We start from the raw sequence: 23,965 nt of genomic DNA, 5'->3' as shown, positions 1-23,965 counted from the left end.
GACTAATAATCAGTTCTCCCTAGATCAATACAAGAATGACCACCTAGAAGGTGCAATTTTTCCCCCCCTCCTCTTTCCTTGTCCTATAGTTGCAAAGTATGGTATTATTTACATTTCACAATTTTTGTTAGTCATTGCCTAATGAGGTAAGTATAGTACGGTAATACGTTAGACTTTTGCAATTGAATGAAGAAAGATCCACAAATATAAAGTAACGGTTGTCACCAGTGGCGCAAACCACCTAATCCTCTTCTATGGATTTTTGGAAAAACCAAAATAAAAGGAAATATATTCGAAACAGTAATTGGTAGAAAACTAAAAGTTCTTGAACGTTACTCTTTTACAATTATTATGTTTCTGGACATTATCCATCGGAGATAGTGACTAGGTCTTTTGATTGGGCCCAAGCGAGTATGCTTTACCAAGACGGAGGAAGAATGCAGTCTCCTAGACGTCCTAGACATTGTGTTTTAAATACAGAACGACAGGACGACGGACAACTCCCAAAACCAAAACAACTCTATTAATAGACCATCGGCACAACCTTTTTTTTTAATATTATACATACATATTTACATATTATAATATGTAAAAAAAAAGGTTGTGCCGATGGTCTATTAATAGAGTTATTAATAGAGAGAAGAATAATTATTCTTCTACCCGGAACACTCCTGGGCGATAAGTGTATGAATTGACTTCAAACGATTTTGGTAGGAATTACACCTTCCACACGAATTCTCAGCTAAATTTGTCCTTACATCTTCAGGCTATTTAAAGTAATACCCAATCTGTTATAAGCGTTATGAGCCTTATATGCATCACTGATTGATTTACATAGCAATCACATAGCAGATGCAGGTGGACTTGTTTGCGTAAGACAACACGCCAAATACCGGGAAAACGGCTCTTTCGTATCCGGATATTATGATGATAAAGGAGGTTAACAGCTCCTCAATATTATTTAGTACATCAAAATTTTCATACCAGCTCTGTGGAACCGGAAGCATTCTCAGTTTCAGTGATCTCAATGATCTCAATAGTTGTAATGTATATTCCTTACAGAACGGACAAAGTACATTGTAAGATGAGGCACCAGCTAAACAATTAACGTCAAACTATATTACATCGATACCACGGGCCTCCAAGCAGTTTATTACATGTATACAAGTCTGAATATACTGTTATGTCCACGGGAATATAACAAAATTGAAACAAACTGACTTGATATAGAATATCACATGAAGAGTTTTAACCTTAATTTACGCCATAACTTTCGTTTTAATAAGTTTATAGTTCATTGTACTTTTATACCATGTATTTTATAATGTATTATCAAGTATCCAACTTTACCATCGCAATTGCAGTTCAGTAGTCTGTGAATATGGTAATCATGTGTTTGCCTGATAATGGCCTTAATTGCCGAAACATGTAACCAAGCTAATTTTAGCCTTGACCTTTATATTGTGTTGTGACGGACTCTATTAATGAAATCGTAGGTGACTGATGCTGTTTCGGCAGAACATCAAAATTGTGTTACAATCGTCCAAAATGATCTGCTTACCAATAGTACAGATAATATATTGAATTATTTAAAAGAAAATGACTACAAATATGATGCCAACATCAAGTTCTTGGCTTTAATAAAACAAGCGAGTTTTATAGTCTTTGAATCAACTCTATGGAGCAGAATTAACCTTCAAAAGCCACCAGTACCTCAGCTACCCACCACTGTTCCCTATCCTAAGTCATATGAATCCAGTCTATCCTCTTTAAGATCCATTTTAATATTATCCTGACACCTGCATCTATGTATTCCTAGTGTTCTCTTCCCATCTGTCTTTCCCACCAAAACCCTGTCTGAATTCTTCCATTTCTTCTGCTTAATCTCATGCTCAGTAACTGACATTTCAACTCTGATCCCTTAAAACTTTCCTTAAATTGACGTAAAGGGACAAAATACAAATCTTACAGAACTTTTCTCTGAAATGTTTTTAGTATTTCATATAGTTGACAAACTATTACAAGGGGCTAAATAACTGTTGATGAATCTTGCAGTTGTTAACCACCACAACTTATAACTTGTTCCAGATGCTTGTAACCAAGATAAACATCACTTGCACCTGTCTATACTAGTACAAATTAGGCATGAATTACTAAACTGAACTGTGTATGATCATTTACTCGGTGAACCCACCAATCGAGTTTTCTCTGGGAAGCAGTGGCCACATTAAGCAGGTCCCAGCCTCAGATTTGGGTGGAGTCTTTAGAATTACCTAAAGCGACGGAAAATGGACCCGAGATTTGGAACATGGAATGTTGGCAATCTCTTTAGGGAAATTAGCAAGGTACAAGTATGTAGATTTAATGGGAGTACAGGAAGTCAGATGGGGTATAGGTGGCACTGAACCAGCAGATAACTATACATACTCCCATGGAAATGGAATGACAGTTATGAATTAGCAACAGGATTTGTATGTAGTACTAAGAGGTCAGTGATGTTCCAATGACCAGAGACTGTTTGGGGGATGGGGAGTTTATATAAAAGAAACAAATATATTAGACCCAACAACTGCACTTTATTTCCAATAAGATATGCCCATCAGTGTGTACACATACATAACATCTTAGTTCCACAGTAATGTCAGAGGTCTAACCATAATAGAAATTTTGATTTTTTTTTAAAAGCTAATTATGATAGGTTTCTTTAAATATGAGAGTAATTAAGTAATTCAGTGACAAATTGCAACAAAAAAACATGTTTTACTTAAAAATCATACAGCATTGCTACAACATGGATACTTTATAAACAAGACATACATTCAGTGGGTCATCCTCAGGTTGCAGACAGTGAAATGCTTCAAACTATGGAGGGTAGCTGCATATATATATATATATAACAAGCATCCATATAGAGCCAACAAGCAGTGGTTCTCCAGCCTTTTGGGATTTGGCACGGAGATAACAACTCCTCACCATAAAAGATCAGTATGCTACGAGCAGCCATATAATTTCATAGACCATTTATTATATATGTAACTGCTGTACTAGAATATGCCCTACGGGGAAACAAATGCGACTAATCTGCATATTAATTAAGAGCAGTGGATGTGAGCACAGCCACTCCACGCTCATAGAAGCTGTGCTGATCCTGTCCTGGAGCGATGTTCAAGTCAACAGTAAAGAGGAGCTCTGTACGAGTCGAGTTGAGGTACACAGGTAGCGACAGCTTGCCTTGGCGTGACAGCCACATGTGCGAGTCTGTACCACTGATACCCATCCTGCACAGAAGAAAAGGAACACGGTATTCTCGCTGCTGTGGTGTCGTCATCATCACTGATTATTAGTTTATGTAATGACACTTTTGTCAACAACCAATTTTAACACGCTTTTACACCTGCACTATCATCCTAGCACACGTTCACAGTAACCAATTAAAACACTTTAAAAAAACATATAATCTGTTTACAAAATAACTCTGCATTTTCCCACATGGTGTACTTATGGGTTTCATATGATTCTCATTATAATAAGCAGCTATTATTTTCTTAGACAGGATTAACTAACTAGTTGGTCACCTGCAATGGAGATTCACTGCTCTCTGTGAGGTACGAACTAAATATTTACATATTATCCATACAAATTTCAAGCTTCAAAGAGTTCATAGCAACAGTGACAGTAATACCAACCTGTGACCCTGTCAGTGACTTAATAATTTATGCCATTATTCTGTCAACAGCCCATAGTGGAACACTTCTGTCCATCAGTTAACTAACAGACTGAAAAGGACAGAAACACAATACATACCTAACCCAGCGAAGAAGTGTGACTGGCAAGTCCATCATAATGGTGGATGTGAGATGCAGTTGATTGTTGCGGCACTGAGCTCCTTGCAGCTTCAAACCTGGATGATTCACACAAGAAATTTGTATCACTAAGCAAGGACTCTTGCAAAGACACACCACAAACAGAAGCAAGGCTCAGTTACTTAATAAAATGTTATGCTATTTTCAACATTTCGTTCTTTCCACAAATGCCTGGGATTACACATTACAGTGAACTTCCACCTAAGATTTCACTGAGGAGCAATTGATCTAAACACTAAGTTGGAGAAAATGGAGGAAATTTAACACTGAAATTACTGATCTGAGATCACTGGAAACAAATGTTAAATGAGGGAGAGCTTAAACTGATGATCATTAAGGCTGGGGCCACATGAGTGCACAAAATGCGTCTGTTGTAACGAACGTCATGACGTCCATTGTAGAAATACACAAGAGAGGCGAATGCTATGCTTTCTTCTGGCTCCATTGCGGACAAAAAAATATACACCACATTCTGCAACCATGTGGTGTCCTCAGCAACGTCCATCATAAAGTATGTTTGTTGCAACGGACGTACTTTGTGCGCTCGTGTGGCCCCAGCCTAAATGGGATTCTGCTGTTTCTCTGCCCACCTTCCCTGCACAACTTCCTTTTCTACCCTCAAGATGGTACATGCTGGCACCTACCTACCTACCAAACCACAAGGCATTACACCACTGTTAGCGTAAATAATATCCCATTCCTTTCAGCACCATGTGCAGTTCTGTGGGGCAGCACATTGAAGGCACAAGAGGAAAAGAAGACAAGGAACATGAGGATAAAGAGACAGAGTAGAAAGGGAATGAGAAAAACATGGCAAAGATGAAAAGGAAAAGGGACTACAACTAGCAGGCACTTACCAATAACCCCAAAACTACATTCATCCATGCTGGCTTTGCTAGTATCTGCCCCTCCGTCTGTGATAGTCACGTCGAGCATCAGTTCCTCAAGAGACCAACTGTTGGCCTGTGCAATGCACTGGCGTGTTGCAGTTATGTAGGCCTCAGGATTCAGCAGTCCACCCAACCAAACATGGAACGTCTGAAAAGCAAAATATCACAGACGTGATCTGTAAGGAAGGAACTGTGGAGTCTGACGTTAATGCTGAATACACTCAGGGCACAGTACCTTCAGTTCCTTGGCTCCCCCTTGAGAGACCAGAAGTGATACTTCCTGCAACTGCTTCACTCGCTGACTGAAGTCAGTGATCCACTGAATGACAGTGCAGCCGCGAGGCACCGTGTAACGTCTCCAGCTGGGAGGAAGGATTCCCTTTACAAGGTCACTCAGCATAGTACGATGGTAGTTTGTCTGCTTCTTTTCTCCCTAAGGTAATAAGAACAAGGACTGTCATGTCTTCCTACTAAATTTAATGGGTTGAAAATGCATGGAAATGGTTAATATATATAAAACTGTACTTTTAAATTTGAGAATATTACATAATGAACAGCTCTGTACTAACCTCCAGCAGAACATTCTGCTGTATTATTGCCTTGTGCCTCCACCTCTTCACTTTCATCTCTCATAAATCATTCTCTCCATCTTACAGCCATCTACTTTGGGCCTTCCCACCTTTCTTATACCTTGTGACTTATTTGCAAATATTTCCCAGGCCACAACTGTTTGGTCTGCTCTAATCACACTCCCCAACCACTCAAAACTTCTCCCTAAAATATCTCGTACCAGATAATTTTTTTTTTTTACTTTGTATTGACTTGGGATAATTCAAACTGAAAGTCAAATCAGGGAAAATATAAAATAAGGAATGCTAAATGGGGGTTCCACGGTACTTCTCTTTTAGAACATACACTCAGCATGGACTTCTGTCACCAGACAGCACTTTTAGCTGCTTTCTGTGATTCCCTGGCCATAAAAAGATTCTTTGGTATTCATTTCTTTACCATGAAACACTGAAAACCACTAATGGAGTATGGAAAATGGTCAGGGCAGCAGCACTGGTGCCAGAAGTGAAGGCACTAAGAAACAAATGTGTGTTTACTAACCTGACAAATGAGGACTACATCTTCCAAATCATGAATCACATCCTGAAGTAGCTTAGCTCCAGAGTTGACCTCACGCTCAAAGTAACGGTATAGAGGATCTTTGATGTTCTCGACTGTGCGTCGCAAGGTCTAAAACAATTTCAATACATGAATGTAAAAAGATAAAGCTGACGTGTATTTAATCATATCATGATGAATTTGGGAGTGAATGTAAAGTTCCAGCACTCTTCATTTGGGCATCAGACAGAAAGAATCATCATCTCTGCCCAATTTACTGTAGGGGAAAAGCTCCTTACTCCCGCTGGATAGGAGGTTGAGTGGGCTGCAGGGCAAATATGGATGTGTACTAAAGAGAAGCAATTCTGTGAATATAATGCATTTATTTATATAATTTACACAACTTTAAAACCAGCAATTCATGTTCAAAGGTTGCGGTATCTAAATATGTGAAGATTAGTTTTCAGAGTACAATTTTACACGCCAGGTTCCGGTTACAACAAACATTATAGCTGTGTAATATAAAGATAAGACATGAGTAACACAAAAAAAGAAGATGATTTTCAGTCTTTTCAAAATAATTTCAACTTGTAAACCTCATCTGTGGCCGGTCACGGTAGCCGAGCGGTCTAAGGCATGTACTGTCTTCGCTCGCTTGGAAACTGGGTTCGTGGGTTCGAATCCCACTCAGGGCATGGATGTTTAGTTTGTGTGTGTGCATTTTTCTGTGTTTGTGTATAGGTAGAGGCCTTGCGACAAGCTGATCACCCACCCAAGGAGTCCTACCGAATGTGTAACATCTAGATAAACCAAAGTGAACGAAGAAGTTCATGCAGGTAGGCCTAGGCCCACTGGGGCTGTAGTGCCAAGGAAAAAAAAACCTCATCTGTGTACTGCAAGTAACACTTGTGTTACTCTGGAAGCCTTGTTTTGTCTGAATTAGTAATATACTTAATATTAGAGTCAATTTTACCGACCACACAACATACCTTTTACTATTACACTACATGTTTCGACCTCAAGGGGTCATCCTCAGGTGTACGAACACAGCTGTATAATTACACGCAATCACATTCGTTTTCTCACTTATTCGATCCTGTATCTTATTCAGGCCCACACTCAATAATATATCGAGCTCCTCTCACAAAACACAAGTTAAAATATTATTCTAAAAGTCAAAAGTTAAAATTTAAATTTAAAATTGTTTAAAAAATATAAATTTTAACTTTTGACTTTTAGAACAATTTTAACTTGTGTTTTGTGAGAGGAACTTGATATATTATTGAGCGTGGGCCTGAATAAGATACAGGATCGAATAAGTGAGAAGACGAATGTGATTGCGTGTAATCATACAGCTGTGTTCGAACACCTGAGGATGACCTCTTGAGGTCGAAACATGTAGTGTAATAATAATAAAAATATGTTGTGTGGTCAGTAAAATTGACTCTAATATTGATTAAATACACAACAGGATGCAAGAAACAATTAAAGTTAGTAATATACTTGTCTGTTGGGCAGGACATATGCGAAGGCACACATTAAACAGCTTATTTATAGTTTACTTAACAATGTTGGCAGTAGCTCAGACTACAGTGTGTCCAATGGTAGGATGATTAGTGAAGAGCGAATTGGAAAGGATGTGGCAGGAAGTGGTCATGGCCTAATTTAAGGCACCATAATTATTATTTATAGTCACATTACACAGAAGTTGTAAGCTGGGATAGCACAGTCGGCTATGGGCTGGACGGCCAAGAGGTCGGAGTTTGAGTCCCAGTAGGGTCAAGAATTTTCTCTTCTTCATGTTGTCCAGACTGGCTCTCAGGTACACCCAACCTCCTATCCAATGGGTGCCAGTGGCTCGTTCTCCAGGGGTAAAGCGGTCGGAGCGTGATGCTGACCACTTACCTTCAACTAGTGCTGAGATCAAGAAAATGTGGATCTATATATCCACTCCCCCATACGCCTTCATTGTGTACTGTTTAATTAGTTAAGTACAGGGACAACTGAAGTTAGTGTTCTATTAAAGATATCACTGTCCACCTTTCCACGTAACAGAAGGTAATAATTTTTTATGAAATTATATGTATTGAAACTTTCATCTGAAAACAACAAACTGAGTTCTGATGGTGTATATTTCAACAAACCCAAAATTTTTAAGATATCAGAGAACAAAACTCTGTATTTCATACAACTCCTCATATATAAGGATGGAATAAAGAAACAAAACAAGGTTAGTCATGTCCACAGGCACCTAAAATAGTATGATTATCCTCTTGCATGAACTGTATTAGCACTGACTGAGGTCCACGGGTTGTACCACTCTAGTCATGTTGCTTGTGTGCGTAGGGTGAGGAACTGTGGAGTCACTCAGGCCCATGGAAAGGGGTAAGGAAATTGAAGACCCCAGTATGTTTCTTATCGCAGGCGAGACATGGAATACTGACAAAAGACAGCCTCTTTCAGTCTCCCTACAGATGGAATCTGAGAAATGGGCCCTTGTTGTGGGCTATGGTAGAGGAGTGTCATCTCAGGTGGAAGTGACTATCTTGTCCTTGGCAAGAAACTTTTTGCTCCCCATCATGAAGTGCGTAAGAGGTTTCCATGACTTGCCTCACCTCCTTCCATGGGTAAGACTGACTGCCTCCTTCATAACACACCTTTATAGCCAAACTGCACACTCCTACACTGAACATGGACGCAGTATGTTCCCCTAAAATGTCAGTACCTGGCTACAAGACCACATTGCATCACAACCTAGAAGCTCTGTATCTGTAAAAAACTCAGAACTTGAAACTCTACCAGTAATCTGCATAACCAAAGGGAACATAAAAATATCATCCACGGTTCATGAATCTATTACAGAATTACCTGAAGAGACTTTGGAAGCAACTGTAGCCAGGTGGAGGCAGAGGTGTGTAATGTCCTCATCCATGATGGTCGTCCATCACAATCCTGCACATGCGTCTGGCTGAGTCCTTCCTCTGCTGAATAGGCTAGTTCATCATCATCTTCCAGCTGCTGCATCTTAAGCAACTTCCCAACTAAGTCTGTGCCTGGAATAAAACATGGGATTTATTTTTCTTTGATCAAATTCTCTTGAGCAATTTCTTCTAACTGCCGACTCAAACCCAGGAATCCCTGACAGAATAGCATGTTGATTAGCCTTGTAAAATGTTTCATCCATCATGGAAGAACATGTTACCCACCCGCCAAAACTATTAATGTTAACTGGCCAAGCATCATATTTCTCAAAGTTATAATATGCTGCCAACCCTGTAGAACTGGTAGATTTAAAATCATTACTCCTGACCAACAAACACATGAAACTGTCCTTGTGAAAATGACACCACTTATCGAAGGTACTATTCAGTCTGATGACCATTACTTAATTGCATAAAAAATGCATACATTTAGTCTGGTCTAGTGGTGGTCTCTTTTGTCAGCTCTCAACTTACTTACTTATGGAGCTGAGCCCTTCTTGAGGAACCGCCAATTCTGCAGCTACTCAAGAATTTCCCAGCATTTTATGGAACCCGAAGGATCATTACCGTCTTCACAAGAGCCCTCCACTGGTCCCTATCCTGAGCCAGATCAATCCAATCCATATCATCCCATCATATCTCTCTAAGATCCATTTTAATATTGTCCACCCACCTACGCCTTGGTCTTCTCAGTGATCTCTTTCCTTCTGGCTCAGCTAGACACGACAACACCGCAACGCTCAAAATCAACATAAGTAATACAAATACCTCTAGTTGTGAGTAAGACTTTCTCTGCATTGTTGGGGAGGCCCAGCCACGATGGAGTCTGCCTATCAGCCAGAGATTCAATCCAATGTAGAAAGTGATCTCGTCTCGTGCCATCAGGCATAGTGATGTGCCTCTGGCCTCCAGGACCCCCTGCTACTCCATCCACATTTGCTACCAGAGCGAAGTCAGCTTCAAAACTGCGAGGTGTAAAAAGTTTTGCCAAGAATGAAGCCAATAAACGCTGGTCAAAATCATTGTCAATCTTTCCACCGTATATACACTGGGATAGAAGTGTCACCAGAGCATCCCATGGAACTTTCTCTGGTGGCAGGTTGGTGCGGCCCTGGAATCAAAGAGCATAAAGTGAAAACGGAATTACAACAAAAGTACTGAACTGGATTCACAGGGATGAACTGTAACCACTAGCTGAGGCTGAAATCGACCCAACATTTTGTTTCTTCTAATCTTAGGTTTCAGAATGGTTACTATGTTAGAGAATGTTCCTCAAAATATAAAAATTCTGTAGACATATTCAGTAAGTATTACTGCAACACTCTGTACTGACAGTAACACAAAATGAAACTAAAAAAATATATGCATATGCATGGGGGAGTGGTCAGCTCCATGCCCCATGTACTGAAAGTCTAGGGAATGAGCTCTTAGTACCCACTGGATACAAACCTCGGTAAGCCCAAAGAGAGTCTGGACATAGATAAGAGAAAAATCTTATGCCTCAGGTGAGAATCAAAGTCTATTTCCTTGGTCATCCAGCCTGCAGATTAGTTGTTACACTGACTGAGCTGCCCTGGTCCCAATATTATCATTTATGAGCAAGAGGGTTGTTTATACATCTGTGTCTTCCCTAACTAAAACTGTTAGTGCGCTGCTAATGTGTTATTTCCTGCACGACTTAAGTGCTAACAGCAGCAACTCTGTAGAGTATCATCTCCTGGACTGTGATGCTACGCAGCCTGCTAGATAGGAACAGATGTCTTGCATTTTGGAAGTAATCTGCTGCCATCAGAACATGTGGGGGCATCAGGTTCCTCTGGAATGTCAGTAACTATCTACAAGACCACAAATTGCCATACCTTCCTGCTATTTTCTTCAATCAGATAATAGCAAGGCATCAACCACAAGTCACTTACAAAGTGGAATCCCACTCCTTTAAGTAGAAAATAGTGAAGTTACCATTTTAACACAGCGTTACTAACAAACTAGGGGCATGCAGTAGTGTACTTGGTTGAGGTACTATGCTACAAGCCAGAAGGTCGCGGGTTTGAGTCCTGATGAAGTGGATTTTTTTTCCAATTTACCTAATCCTTCCAGCTGCACTGTGGCCCTGAGGTCGACTCAGCCTATAACAGAAATGAGTACTAGGAATCTTCCTGGGGGTAAAGATTGGCTGATACATAAGGATTAATAACCTTACTGCCATCTGTCAGCTGACTGTCTAGAGTAAATGTGGGAGCCTTGACATCTCACAACCCTATGGGCCTTCACAGCCTGTTCCAGCGATAGCTTTACCTTTCCATGGTCACTAACAAACTTACCATAGCAGTGGTTTCAATCCATGTGTCTAGGGTATCACATGCCACTCGGAGATCAGATTCATTGAATTCATAATACTTTGCCCATCCTAGAGGTACATAGCGCAAACGTTCCTGCACAATGGCATGAAACCATGCAAGCAAGAAATACAGCCTAGCACGTTCATTTGGTGCTTTCATCATACGAGATGCAGGAACCTGAAATGAAGATTTCAATTATGCCATCATAATCTATAGTCAGTTCATCATTCACAACTGTCTTCCCATTCAGCACTGTGCAGATGGGAAAGCACTGCTAAGTAAATGAAGAATGAATGAAAATGTCATCAGACACTGCTTTTATCCACTGCTTCTAGTGTTCATTTGATCAGTTCATCAGATTCATTAAATTTCACATTTGGAGAATTTATAAGCTAGCCTAAAAAGATATTCACATGCAACATCAATATGAAAGTCACTGAATTTCAAATATTAATGTTTAGGCAACACTGTCTGGTCAGGGCTGTAGCAGCTCAATCCTGAGTGACAGTCAACACTACAGCACTCCGAAACACAAAGAAGTGACATTCAGTGAGAGCCCAACTTATGGGTCCGGCAGGAAGCAGATCTCAACACTGGAGGTTATTCTTTTTATTGCTAGTGGGGTGGGACTAAGTCCCTTGTACTGTGGCCACTTCTGGCCTATTGTACCAGCCCCAGATGACAGGTGAGGGTGATTGTGGAGCAATTGGTGGAATGAAGATTGGCAGGGGAAACCGAAGTACTCGGAGTAAACCTGCCCCAGCGCCAGTCTGTCCACCACAAATCCCACTTGACCAGACCTGGGATCGAACCCGGGCTGCTGCGGTGGGAAGCCAGCGAGTAACCGTTTCAGCTATCACGTGGCCCAACACTGGGGGTTACTTAGCATGGAAAAATGCTACACTATGAGCTTGGGACCAATGAGGAAAAAACTTTAAATCAAGGAACATTAAATGGGGGGGGGGGTCCTGCTGTACTGAATTTAAGCAAATTTACTCACAGTACTGAAAGTTCGCAGCAGGTTTGCTCGAATACCAGGAGGTGGCTCGAACACAAAGATGCGTCCAGCTCGAAGTAGGTTCACTGGAACCTTTGGATTTATTTCCATGGTGAGGAAGAGTCGGAAGCTGGCATGGGGCTGTAAGCTGTGCAGTTTCTTCTCCAGCTGTACCAGCCACTGGGGGGCCAGATGTACGTTCTTCAGCATCACCCACCTGCACAGCAGAGCATAGCACAGCACTGTTAAGTCTGTAGACTGTTACTAGAGTTGCAGAGGGCCCTTCTACCCCCATTATCACGGTAGAGGAGTACAGTGGGTGTGGAAAAAGTTCAGAGATGCAGGGATGAGAAGGACTGGGGTGGAGGCCACATGCCACATTATTCTGCTCTCACTCATTCACAGTTCCAGTCCTTGCTCTCCATTCACTGTAGAACTCACTGTTTCTCCCATGTGGTTTACTTTTTTACCCTGAAGATGGAAACAGCAGTTCTTCCAAAATAATGGTAAATATTCCTAAGACTACTCAGCATGACATCCCAGAAAATTAAGCTACATTTATCGCATTTTACCCATATGTTCTGCCTGACTGTGGCCACAAAAAATGGAAAGGAATAACAGAAGATAAAGAGGAGGAGGAGAGGGGAGTAAGGTGCAGAGAATATAAAAAAAGAGATGGAGGGTGAAAGGAAGAATAAAGGAGGAGAGAAAAAGGATAAGAAACTGAGAATGAGAAAGACGAAAAAGGAGCAGAAGAGAAGGCTTCCTCCTGATGCCTTGGCTCCGAAAGGACTAAGTACAGGAGTCATCTTGTTGGAGTGCATTAACGAGTACCACATCAACTCACCTTCCTGATTTCACAGCCAGGTTGATGGCCCTATCTGCCTGGTTGAAACCTTCTGCAGAACCAATAGCAATGCTGGCAATAGGCTTTCCCAACTCAGCGGCCAGATCATCCACTCGCCCAGATGCGTCGAAACCCGGTACGGAACACAGCAGCGCAGGCACATTTGCACGCAGTTCTGTCTCTACGCTGGCTGCAAGGTCCAGTTCTTTCTCTGCTGCTGGCATGAAGTCCTCGCCCAGCACAGACGACACAAACAGCTGTGCAGCTGCAATCACGCGATCTGGCCGGAATGCCTGAGGCAAGACACATCACACACGATCCGTGACTATGAAGCTCTAGGTGAATTATGACTTCGTCACCTGGGACTCTCTTTTGTGAAGTCAAGCGACTTATCAAAACTTCCCACTAACCAATGTACTGCACTTCATTTGAAGTTGGGACTGCTAGAGGGGCAATCTTAGAAGAGAGAAGCATAACAGATCATAGATGGTGCCAGTGCAAACACTGTTTAATGCTTACCAATCTAATATAATCTAATCCAGTCTAAAAATATCAATATCTGTTACTAATGACACATAAAAGCGGCCTCCGTAGTCTATGGGTAATGTTCCCACCTCGTGACTCAAGGTACGCGAGTTCAAACCCGGCGGAAGTCGTGGAATTTTTAAGGGCGGAAAAATTCAGGGAACAAGTCCTCTGGGAGGGACTTTAAGCCGAGGGTCCCGTGTCGTAGCTTTACGGCATGTAAAAGAACCTCATGTCCCAAGGGGATCACTGAGCCAAATTCAGGACATTTCCCGCCCAACAGTAGTCTCTAACGCCTCTGGTAGATGGGGGAAGCATCGAGATACCACTGAGCCAGTAGAGGCCGAACTCGCTGGCTGAGTTGGGACTGATGGCATGCACCAGTACTGGTAGGGAATAGAGACTGGTAGAATATCATAGGGGGACGCACAATGGACCAACAGTTGGTCTAAGTGCATGGGGAAACCCACCCTCTCCAATATAATACAACAATACAATGACATATAAAATCAAATATTCCCAGACTGACTTACAGAGATAAGTTTCTCGTATATCTGAACTGAACGTAAATGTGACATAAACTGCCCCCATAAAAAAAACTTAAAATCAGGGGTTCCCTGTATATGGCATCTATCTTAAGTCTGTGGAACCCTGCACCCACAGATGATATCGATGGGTGGAGGGTATCCGCTCAATTAGTGTGGGTTTACTGTCAAACCTTAGCTACCCAATTCCTGTATCCTGATGATATCTGACCAGTTTCAATACGCAAGGTACAACATTATATTTCTGTACAGAAGCGAAGCCAAAAAGATGACAGCTGTGTACCTGTATGACAAGCAGCTGGTACATGGCACTCCCCACTGGGCTCAGTTGCCTGTCCTCTTCCCACAGCTGGGGTACACACTGCTCAGGTGTTCCTTGCTGTAACCATGCTCCAAATTCTGGCATCTCTTGGATTCTGTGCGACAGTTTCTTGAATGCTGGCAGTCTGAATACATAACGTACAAACACACATAATCTATCAGATATCATCTTGCATGTTATTCAAAATATTTGTGTAAAAACTCCTGTAATAATACAACCAGAGCTGTGGGATGAATGCGACTCTGAACTTCAAACAACTGATTTCTCTTTATTCAAAATTTCAAGCAACGTGCACCATGTTTATATGATCCAACTAAGGTGAGTTTCACATTAGAGATTACCACTGAGCAGAAAGTACCCCTGCTCTTATCTGTAAGGTCCCATTTTCCAGGATTGGAGATGATGAACAGAAGGGTTATGTGTGGAAACTGTAAAATTCTCCTCCTGAATTTTCAACGCACACTCCAGTAGTTTGAAGTATTACATATTCCAGACAATTGAAATGTTACAGAGAATGTATCTTTAACTGAATTAAAAGTTCCTTAGCTGACATACTCTGCCTTCACTTTTTCACATTTCCTTCTGTTACACTTATGTTAAAATGACATACCTTGTGGACATGCGGAATAAGGCCTCTAGCTGCTCTAGATTGAGGCCTTCCATGGTGGGCAGTCTGGAGGTCAGCATCCCCTCTTTTCCACGCAGGAAGAAAGCAAACTCTTGATCAAGGTTAGGCTGATTGGGTGCACCCTTCATGTGAATACGACACAAGAGCAAGGCAAAAGTCAAGCGGTCAATGTGCAGCATACCCCGGGCTACTCTCTCATAGCAAACCTGCAATGTTATTAAATAATGCTGTACCACACACATATCTCTGATTAAGCACTTCATTTAACAGAATATGAAAAAATACCTGAAACATATATTCATAATGTAGGATTTGAGGTTCTCATGGCAGTGGTTATGAACAGCAGCATCTTCTGGGATATAACGCTGTGTAGCTGATGTTCAATGGACTACGCGGCGTTATATCCCAGAAGACAGTACCATTCACATATCCACATGATTACAGCCTTCTGAGATGTGATGTCATGTTTCATTTAATGATGCCCTCAGAATCTGACACTACAGTGTCATATAGTACAATAATTACTGATGATGAATTGGAAAGGATGTGGAAGGAGGCGGTCATGGCACAATTTGAGGTACTGTCCTGGCAACTGCTTGCAGAGACGCAGAATAACGAACAAGATCCTGCGTCAGGATGGTTGATGCCCAGCCAAGTTTCAAACTTAACACCTCTTGAAATTTGGTTGGCAGATACCAATGTTTCAGAGGAATCTACTGCCTACATCTTCAGGGCCCAAGTGAAGCAGTGGCACCTACGTACCAAACTAGACAGCGTGATATGACAGAAGACCATAATCTCATTACTCACTGGTCTGACAACCATACAGCTCACACGTATATGTACTTACACACAGCCAACAATCCATGTGACTTGCAACTATTTATATAAATACAGAATGCATCTGCTTTTACTTACTCCAAACAGGTCCCGTGTTATGATTGCGAGTCTGGCGCCACAGTCGGTGACACTGCCTAGTTTTGGGTTGCTGTACAGCACGGAACTGAAGATGTCCAAGAAGAACTTGAGTGAATACTGGTACAGGAAGTGGATCTGGTTCAGACTGTCCATTGTGAAGTAAATATTGCTGCACGCCTGCAACCGTGACAGTCAAGTTGGCCAACAACAGAAGTGTTTCCTCAGTACATAAACAGTGCATGCTACTGATACAAAGCAAAACCACGGAGATGAAGCAGTGAAGGAATGTTAAGGGCCCGCGTACAACTGACCACAAATAAGTGTGATGTCCAAGCAATAATCCGAACATTGCATGCACTAACACTAATTATAGACATTTAAGTACATTGCTCTTGCATTATAGATGGTCAAGTTATGAAATCTGACACTTATGGAAAATATAAAACAGAACCCTAAAATTCATGGTATGGACCATAATTTTGCTTAGTGGGGGGTGGAATCCAGCTGGGTCCACTCGGTACAGCGGCCACTGATTGGCCTACTGTACCTGCCCCAGGTGATTATGATGGAGAATCTGGTGGAATGAAAACTGGTAGGGGAAACCGACTTACTTGGAGAAAACCTGCCCGAGCACCACTTTGTCCACCACAAATCCCACTTGACCAGACCAAGGATTGAACCTGGGCCACTGTGGTGGGAAGCCAGCGACTAACCGCTTGAGCTATAACGCGGCCCTTATGGTATGGACCATAAGCACAGGTATTGTTTCCAGAACATTATAATTTAAAACACTTAAGGTGATGTTCTATAAACACACCTATTATTCTGAACAAGTTTACAAAACTGTCTATGGCTACAGAAGCAAAAAAAGACGACACACAATTACACCGGGACGTACCTGTGACAGGGGCATGTACTGCTGGGACACAGTTTCAATTTCACCAATCACCTTGTCCGTCTCTTCCACCTTCTTACTGATGTCTGCTGCCTCCTGTTTCAGAGTTTCCAGTGTTGTAATCACACTGTCATCATCCAGAATCTTACCCTTCGCGTCATTCAACGCCTGCAGCAGCGACTTCTCCAGCTGACGCAGTCGAAGGTGGAACTCACCTGCACAACATGAGTACCAAATCCTTTCATACAGATCAGGCTTTGGTCAGACGGTTGCAATTTAACAAGTGCTTCCATACTCGGCATGCAACGTAAATAGCAGTCAAACAGTGAGTGTATAACTTCCTGGAACTGTACACGAACACAGCCACTTAGATCTGTTGTTTCATTTGGTGAACAAGGCAGGAAATTCTTGTTTAGGAACAAATACATGACTTCCCTAAAGGTACTTAAATTCTGTCACAGTAAGAAGACATGAGACTACTGATGAACCCATGAACTCAGATGGCACTGGCACACATGTTGGTCATGTCAAAGGAGTACTCGGACCACACTAGACGAGGATGGTGGGGCAGGGCAGACCTACAGTTTCATTAATGTGAGAGGTCAGGTACTCAAGTGGTGACCATGAAGAGTGCCATCTTCTGCGGTGTGATGCCCAGCAGTCTGGTAGACAGGCTGCAATATCTGGAGGTATGGCTGCCCCTACCTTCACAGTTCTGATTCTGTTCCAAGTGACATGAAACTGACAAGCATAAAATTACAGCAATGGAATTGGCAGCAGAGAACGTAAGACCGTTGCGTGAGAGGATCTCAAGGCTGCCATATGTGCGGGAGACAGCGGTTGATGGGTATATCTGCAGTAATTACAATGAATTTCATGCTATTCCTCCAACATTCCAAAATGTAGAAAGATTGATATTTCAGTCTGCACTGCAGACCTAATGAGAAAAAGCAGACAGAAAGTTATCATACATGGAAAGGTCACATGTTACAATCTACATCAGATGTTACTGAGCCTTTCCACAGGATATATCACTGCTACTGGTAAACACCAACATGGAGACATTACTAATACAGACCCTGTAGCTTAAGCAGGTCTGAACGCTTCTCGTCAATGTCTGGGCGCTCCGCCTTGAGCACCTGGTTGAGACACTGGCTCTGTAGTGAGCTACGAGTCACCGTGAAGTTCACGAACGTCACACGAGAGCAGATGTCTGGTGGGAACTCCACTGTGGGATCTCGGGTTGACAGAAAGATAACGAATGATGGAGACAGATCAATGTCTTGGTCACCGAGGGTGATAAGAACACGTCCGCCAGTTCGCCGCAACTCTCGGTTTAGCACTGGATTCAGGATAGGATCATAGTTCTCGACATCCTATAAAAAAAGCACATGTAGGTTTGAGGACTTTCATTCCCTACAGGGAAAAACACTTCGAAAATTATGCAAGATTTGAGGTGGTGACTATGAAGAATGCCATCTTCTGGGAGGTGGTACCGTGCAGATATTGTGTAAACTGACTCAGTCTGCAGCCACTTGCTCTCAAGCTGGTTCCTCGCTTGCAGATTTTTCTACCCTGAAGATGGAGGCGATACAGTCCTCTGAAACTTCGGTTCACACAGGAGCTACACAGAGCCACATCCCAGAAGATGGCATTCTTCACTTTGAAAACTGTTAGCATAATTAAAATATGCAATATCAAAATTATATTAACATGGAAGGAAGAAAAGTGCCACTAAAAGAAATTTTGTAGACTTGTGAGTCCCCCAAATTGACAATAAGTATATAAATGACTTAATACAGAATATTCCACTGTATAAGAAACTCCAATTCTATGTACTGAATTCACCTGTGGCACAGGCAAACAGTATCACACTCAGAACTTAAAAAATTATTGCTCAAAGCCATTGTCAAAAGCTTTAAACTTAATCACAACATTATGCGTAAGTCAGTGGGTTCTGGTAAGGTCATTAAGATGATATCTAGGTGCTGTGATATAGCAGTGATGCACCAATCTTTTAAGTCTAACCCAATACACATGTAACAGTCATTTAATATTTCAGTAATTTCAAATAACTGTACTCTTCCTGAAACAGGAAACCTAACAACATAGCGGCTCAACTGACATGTACGTTGGACATTTACAATGGTCTTGATTTGAGGCATAGAAACACAACATTTCAGAAGCTGGGTCTGCTTCTGTCCCCAGGTAAAAGAACAAAACCTACTCTGTTCCATCAGTTCAACCATCTTCACGTCACAACATGATCAATTTGGCTCAGTGTACTTGTGTTGAAACTTCCACAACTGAAGACATCAGCTCACTGTTAATTATTTAGTACAGCATTTTTGTAAATAGTCATTCAGTGTTTAGAGGAAAGAAAAGGGTCTTGCTTGATCTAAACCTGTGGTCCTTTGAATGTCATTTGACAAAGTACTGTGGGACTTTTTCTGCAAATTCATCTCTAGTTGGTAGTTCTATGACAGTGCCTGGCAGTCAGAGGACTATTAACACACCTGTGTCACAGACCATTAGATTCGTCTAATACAACAGTTTGTAATTCCAGCACTTTCTTACAATTACAGATGCCTCTTTACCTGAACCAGAAGGGGATTTCCAAATCGCAGGGCTGACTCTAGATTCTTTCTAAATGAATCATCCAGAAAACTTGTTTTTGTTATCTTCTTGTCACGGAATTCGTTGAGGATAAATTCAGTAGCTTGTCCAGATGGGTCAATTATCAGTGGGTAACGGTTGAAGCGCTGAAACAAACAATATCATGGTATCAATATCGTCATCTTGGTGATATGTGACTTACATACCAGTTCATTAACTGAACAAAGATTTGTAAATAGTCATCATTATCTCAACACAATCATTCACTTACATTTCCAATGGGATGAATGTTCCCTGTAACCAAGTGTTCCCAATTCTTTACTATTCTCTCACTTGGTCTACTCATCACTTATCTGACATCTCGGCTTCTCATGCTCTCAAAGGAATCCTGTTCTTGTCCATGTACATACAACTGCATCCCTTTTTCATTAACATTCCTTCTAGTGTTTCTCCTTCAAGATCCTATCTAACGCCTTTGTTAGCTCAAGCGGTTAGTTGCTGGCTTCCCACCGCGGCAGCCCAGGTTCGATCCCGGGTCTGGTCAAGTGGGATTTGTGGTGGACAAAGTGGCACTGGGGCAGGTTTTCTCCAAGTACTTCGGTTTCCCCTGCCAATCTTCATTCCACCAATTGCTCCACAATCACCCTCACCTATCATCTGGGGCTGGTACAATAGGCCAGAAGTGGCCGCAGTACAAGGGACTTAGTCCCACTGCACTAGCAATAAAAAAAAATTAAAAAATAACAACACCTTGGTTTCTGATACTGTCTGTTTGATTTTAATATGTGCGTGTGTGGCTTATAACTGTCAGTATCTAGCCTATACAGCAGTATGTGGTGGGATGGCTGATCAGTTGGAATAGATTTTCAAGGAAGCATTCACGATCTAATCAAGGTACTGGCCCCACCATTTTCACGGAAGTTCTGAGGAAAATCGTGAAAGCCTCAACCATAAAACCCAGTGTTCTGGATCAGATTCAAACCGAGGACCTCCTGAATATAAGTCTGTAGTGTTACTACTTGACCAGCCTGTTCAGTTTCATTTCTTACCACTGTGCAGAAACTTCATCTCAATAGACTAAACCACAAGAAAGCAGCAGGAACATACTACTACATCACGGTACATCATGGGGTAGTTATGTATTTGGACATTATGTTTTGATCTCCATCACTTAGCAGTTTCAGAACAAACAGCAATGGTCTAAGCTTTGTGGACAAACTTAAGCCAGAACCTGCTGAAGTCCATCTCAGACATAATGTGCTGCCTAGTTAGGGCTATCACACACCTCAACAGCTATTAAGAGACAAAGTAAGACAATGCAGCCAGCCACGGTAGCTGAGCGGTCTAAGGCATGTACTGCCTTCGCTCGCTTGGAAACCGGGATCGTGGGTTCGAATCCCACTCAGAGCATGGCTGTTTAGTTTGGGCGTGTGCGTTTTTCTGTGTTTGTGTAAAAGTAGGGGCCCTGCAACGAGCTGATCACCCGCCCAAGGAGTCCTACTGAATGTGTAAGATCTAGAAAAACCGAAGTGAATGGAGAAGTTCATGGAGGTAGGCCTAGGCCCATTGGGGCTGTAGTGCCAAGGAAAAAAAAAAGACAATGCAACTGTAGACAGATGAGCTGCAAAGGCAAACCAAAGGAACACAGAAAACTGCTTCACTGGCACTTCAGAATTTTAAACATTATGGATCCTGGCACAGAATGTTTACAGATGGCTTTTGGCTCTGGGATAAACTTACTGCAGGCTGATCATCTCCCAGAACAAACTTCTGCACAAAGAAGAAACTCCAGTTATCTCCCCCTCCCTCCAGTTCAATTAAAGGGTTAAACACAGAGCACTTACAGTACAATAACACGTATTTTCCATCAGGATAAGAGCCTGTAGAAGTAAACAAGTATTCTTGGACCTATTTCTATTTTGTGCAAGAACATTCTACATTTTACTCATTATTTACCTTAAGCATGATGGCATTCTCAGTGCAGAGGTCATCAGAAGGTAAAGCATTGGCTTGCCAGCGAAGACGTTCATCCGGATTTGATAAGTACTCAGTACGGGCTATGTCACCTCGAAACTGTAAGCCTGCCTGCTGCAGATGGTGGCACCATGTCGCAAACAAGTTCTGTCGATACTGGAAGTAAATGCAACAGATACAAGTGTGAAGTCATGGCAAACAAATTAATTATATATGGTTAGAGGAGAAACAAGATTGGCCAGAGAAGTGAAACAATTATTCTATACATGGCACACCATTCAAAACTTATGCTGACATAACCACAAGAACCTCAGGTCTCAGATTAATATTAACTTACATGCTGGTCAAAATAGCCTGCATATGCCAAGAAAGCTGACGAAAGAAGGACATCTCCAATGATGGTCGACATCTGAGACCGGAAAGTCACACTTGTCGCCTCCCAGCGATCGCGTTCAATGCCCAGTGACTTCAGAAGAGCAATCGAACGATCAACCTAGGGAGAAAAAAAATGCTACCATTAAACCCCTTAAAGACTCCTTCAAATGGAACCCTGCCTGACACTGCAGCTACATGCAAATAGCATGTTGCAATATGGTTACAGAAATGACGTAAATTCTACATTTTCTTTGGTGTAAAACAAAAAATCAAATTTATTCTTTGGAGAAAGAGACCACAAAAGATAGTAACATTGCCATCTGTAGTAGAAAAGCCAAAACACTACCACAACCTTGTTCATTCTGGCAGTAATGTTGAGCGAACCCTACAAGAATGCAGGGTATCTACTTACATCAACATGTATTCAATCCTGACACTCTACCTTGGCCTGAACATTCTCCAGGTCAGTCTTGATGGCCTGGGCCTGAGATATGAGTTGAGCATACTCTTCCTTGTAGGATGCGATGCTGTGCTCCAGCTGTGTGATGAGGTTCGTCACTTCTTCACCACGGTTCTTGTTTTCTTGGGCCTGCACCTCTAATGAGTGCAGCTCGTCCCGCAAGGGCTCAACACGCTTCAACATGTCTGCATAGTTTATCTGCATAGAAATGCATAAAGGGTTACGCAGTCACATCAAACATATTACAAAAAAATAATCACCCATTGGCAAAATGACAAGGCATCACAGACTTGACAAAAATTTAAAACGTAAAGAAACTGGGGTGAGATATCAAAAATTAGAAGCTGGAATATGGAATACACACAGCTGCGATATTTAACCCTTCCAGTGGTATTCCAAGAAAAGTTCTAGGTGATTTACTCTCTGTTCATACTTGGAATATCCTGGAAAATGTTAGGGTCAGTGCTGTACAGTCTTTGTGTTCTATGGACCATGCAAAAGCTGTTGCATGCACTTCTTATGTCTCTCAAAAGGTGGCAACACTGTACAGAACTGTTTATCATGGCATTCTGGATGCAACAGCAATCTACATTATAGTATGTTAGGGAACACAAAGCGGCCTCCGTAGTCTAGAGGTAACGTTCCCATCTCATGACTCGTGGTACGCGGGTTCAAACCCGGCGAAGGTTGTGGAATTTTTAAAGGCGGAAAAATTCAGGGAACAAGTCCTCCGGGAGGGACTTTAAGCTGTGGGTCCCGTGTCGTAGCATTACGGCACGTAAAAGAACCTCATACCTCCAAAGGAGGTCACTGAGCCAAATTCAAGGACATTTCCTGCCCAACAGTAGTCTCTAACGCCTCTGATAGATGGGGGAAGCATTATAGATACTGCTAAGCCAGTAGAGGCCGAACTCGCTGGCTCGGTCGGGACTGATGGTACGTACCAATATCAGTAGGGTATAGAGACTGGTAGAATATCATAGAGGGAAGCACAATGGACCAATACTGGTCTAAGTGCATGGGGAAACCCACCTTCTCCAATAACTTAACTAACTAGGGAACATAAATTACATTTTATTGGTACTGAAAGGGCCCAACCTCATATGTATTATACTTATGGCTATCAGGGTAACAGAGTATAAAACAGAACTTATGCTACATAGCTATTAAAACCAATAATCATAGTACAAAACTACAGAATACAAACATGCCTGCTCTAGTGTAAGACTGAATGGNAGAAATCTGCAAGCGACAAGACCGTGAGAACGGTAAAAGCAGACACTTTGTCTTCTACCCTGAAGATGGAGGCGATACGTTCCTCCGAAACGTCGGTTAACACCACATATACACGGTGCCAAATCCCAGAAGACTGCTTTCTTCATAGTCACCGCCGTGAAAGCCTCAAATCTTACATGACAGAACTTATTCTGCAGAGTACTAAAAGCATTTACAGAGCTTGTCCTGCCTGCCTGGGATACAATTGTCATTGCTCTGATGCCTGCATCAGTCCCACAAATCTGCTTCAGTGTTCACACTAATGGATTTCTCCCTCTTTCACTGACAAACTACACGACACAATCAGTATATTCTGACAAATATAAAAACCACATAATTGAGAAAATCAGCAAGCATTAATGCAAGAATGAGAATCACTTTACTTCTTTGTTGGATATGAAATGGAAA

General features: G+C 41.9%; 1 protein-coding gene across 8 annotated transcripts in view; it reads right to left on the bottom strand.

The window, feature by feature from the left end:
* Positions 1 to 2,556: 2,556 nt before the first annotated feature.
* The window catches only part of LOC111874028 (dynein heavy chain, cytoplasmic), a 112,713-nt gene continuing 91,304 nt past the window's right edge, over positions 2,557 to 23,965 (bottom strand). For all 8 annotated transcript variants that reach the window (XM_023869163.2, XM_023869180.2, XM_023869208.2 and 5 more), the window contains 19 exons: positions 22,265 to 22,480; positions 21,785 to 21,940; positions 21,430 to 21,603; positions 19,455 to 19,619; positions 17,936 to 18,233; positions 16,861 to 17,072; positions 15,963 to 16,139; positions 15,027 to 15,250; positions 14,378 to 14,540; positions 13,025 to 13,317; positions 12,181 to 12,394; positions 11,163 to 11,357; positions 9,610 to 9,952; positions 8,729 to 8,913; positions 5,864 to 5,992; positions 4,989 to 5,186; positions 4,721 to 4,901; positions 3,805 to 3,901; positions 2,557 to 3,278 (listed from right to left, as the gene is read on the bottom strand). In XM_023869163.2, coding sequence (XP_023724931.1) covers positions 3,089 to 3,278; positions 3,805 to 3,901; positions 4,721 to 4,901; positions 4,989 to 5,186; positions 5,864 to 5,992; positions 8,729 to 8,913; positions 9,610 to 9,952; positions 11,163 to 11,357; positions 12,181 to 12,394; positions 13,025 to 13,317; positions 14,378 to 14,540; positions 15,027 to 15,250; positions 15,963 to 16,139; positions 16,861 to 17,072; positions 17,936 to 18,233; positions 19,455 to 19,619; positions 21,430 to 21,603; positions 21,785 to 21,940; positions 22,265 to 22,480 — 3,810 coding nt within the window. In that variant the 3' untranslated portion in view covers positions 2,557 to 3,088. The remainder of the gene's footprint in view (positions 3,279 to 3,804; positions 3,902 to 4,720; positions 4,902 to 4,988; positions 5,187 to 5,863; positions 5,993 to 8,728; positions 8,914 to 9,609; positions 9,953 to 11,162; positions 11,358 to 12,180; positions 12,395 to 13,024; positions 13,318 to 14,377; positions 14,541 to 15,026; positions 15,251 to 15,962; positions 16,140 to 16,860; positions 17,073 to 17,935; positions 18,234 to 19,454; positions 19,620 to 21,429; positions 21,604 to 21,784; positions 21,941 to 22,264; positions 22,481 to 23,965) is intronic.

The sequence above is a fragment of the Cryptotermes secundus genome, unplaced genomic scaffold (assembly GCF_002891405.2).
Source record: "Cryptotermes secundus unplaced genomic scaffold, Csec_1.0 scaffold47, whole genome shotgun sequence".
In the NCBI taxonomy this organism is placed as follows: Eukaryota; Metazoa; Arthropoda; class Insecta; order Blattodea; family Kalotermitidae; genus Cryptotermes; species Cryptotermes secundus.
This window is presented reverse-complemented; position numbering and strand designations above follow the sequence as displayed.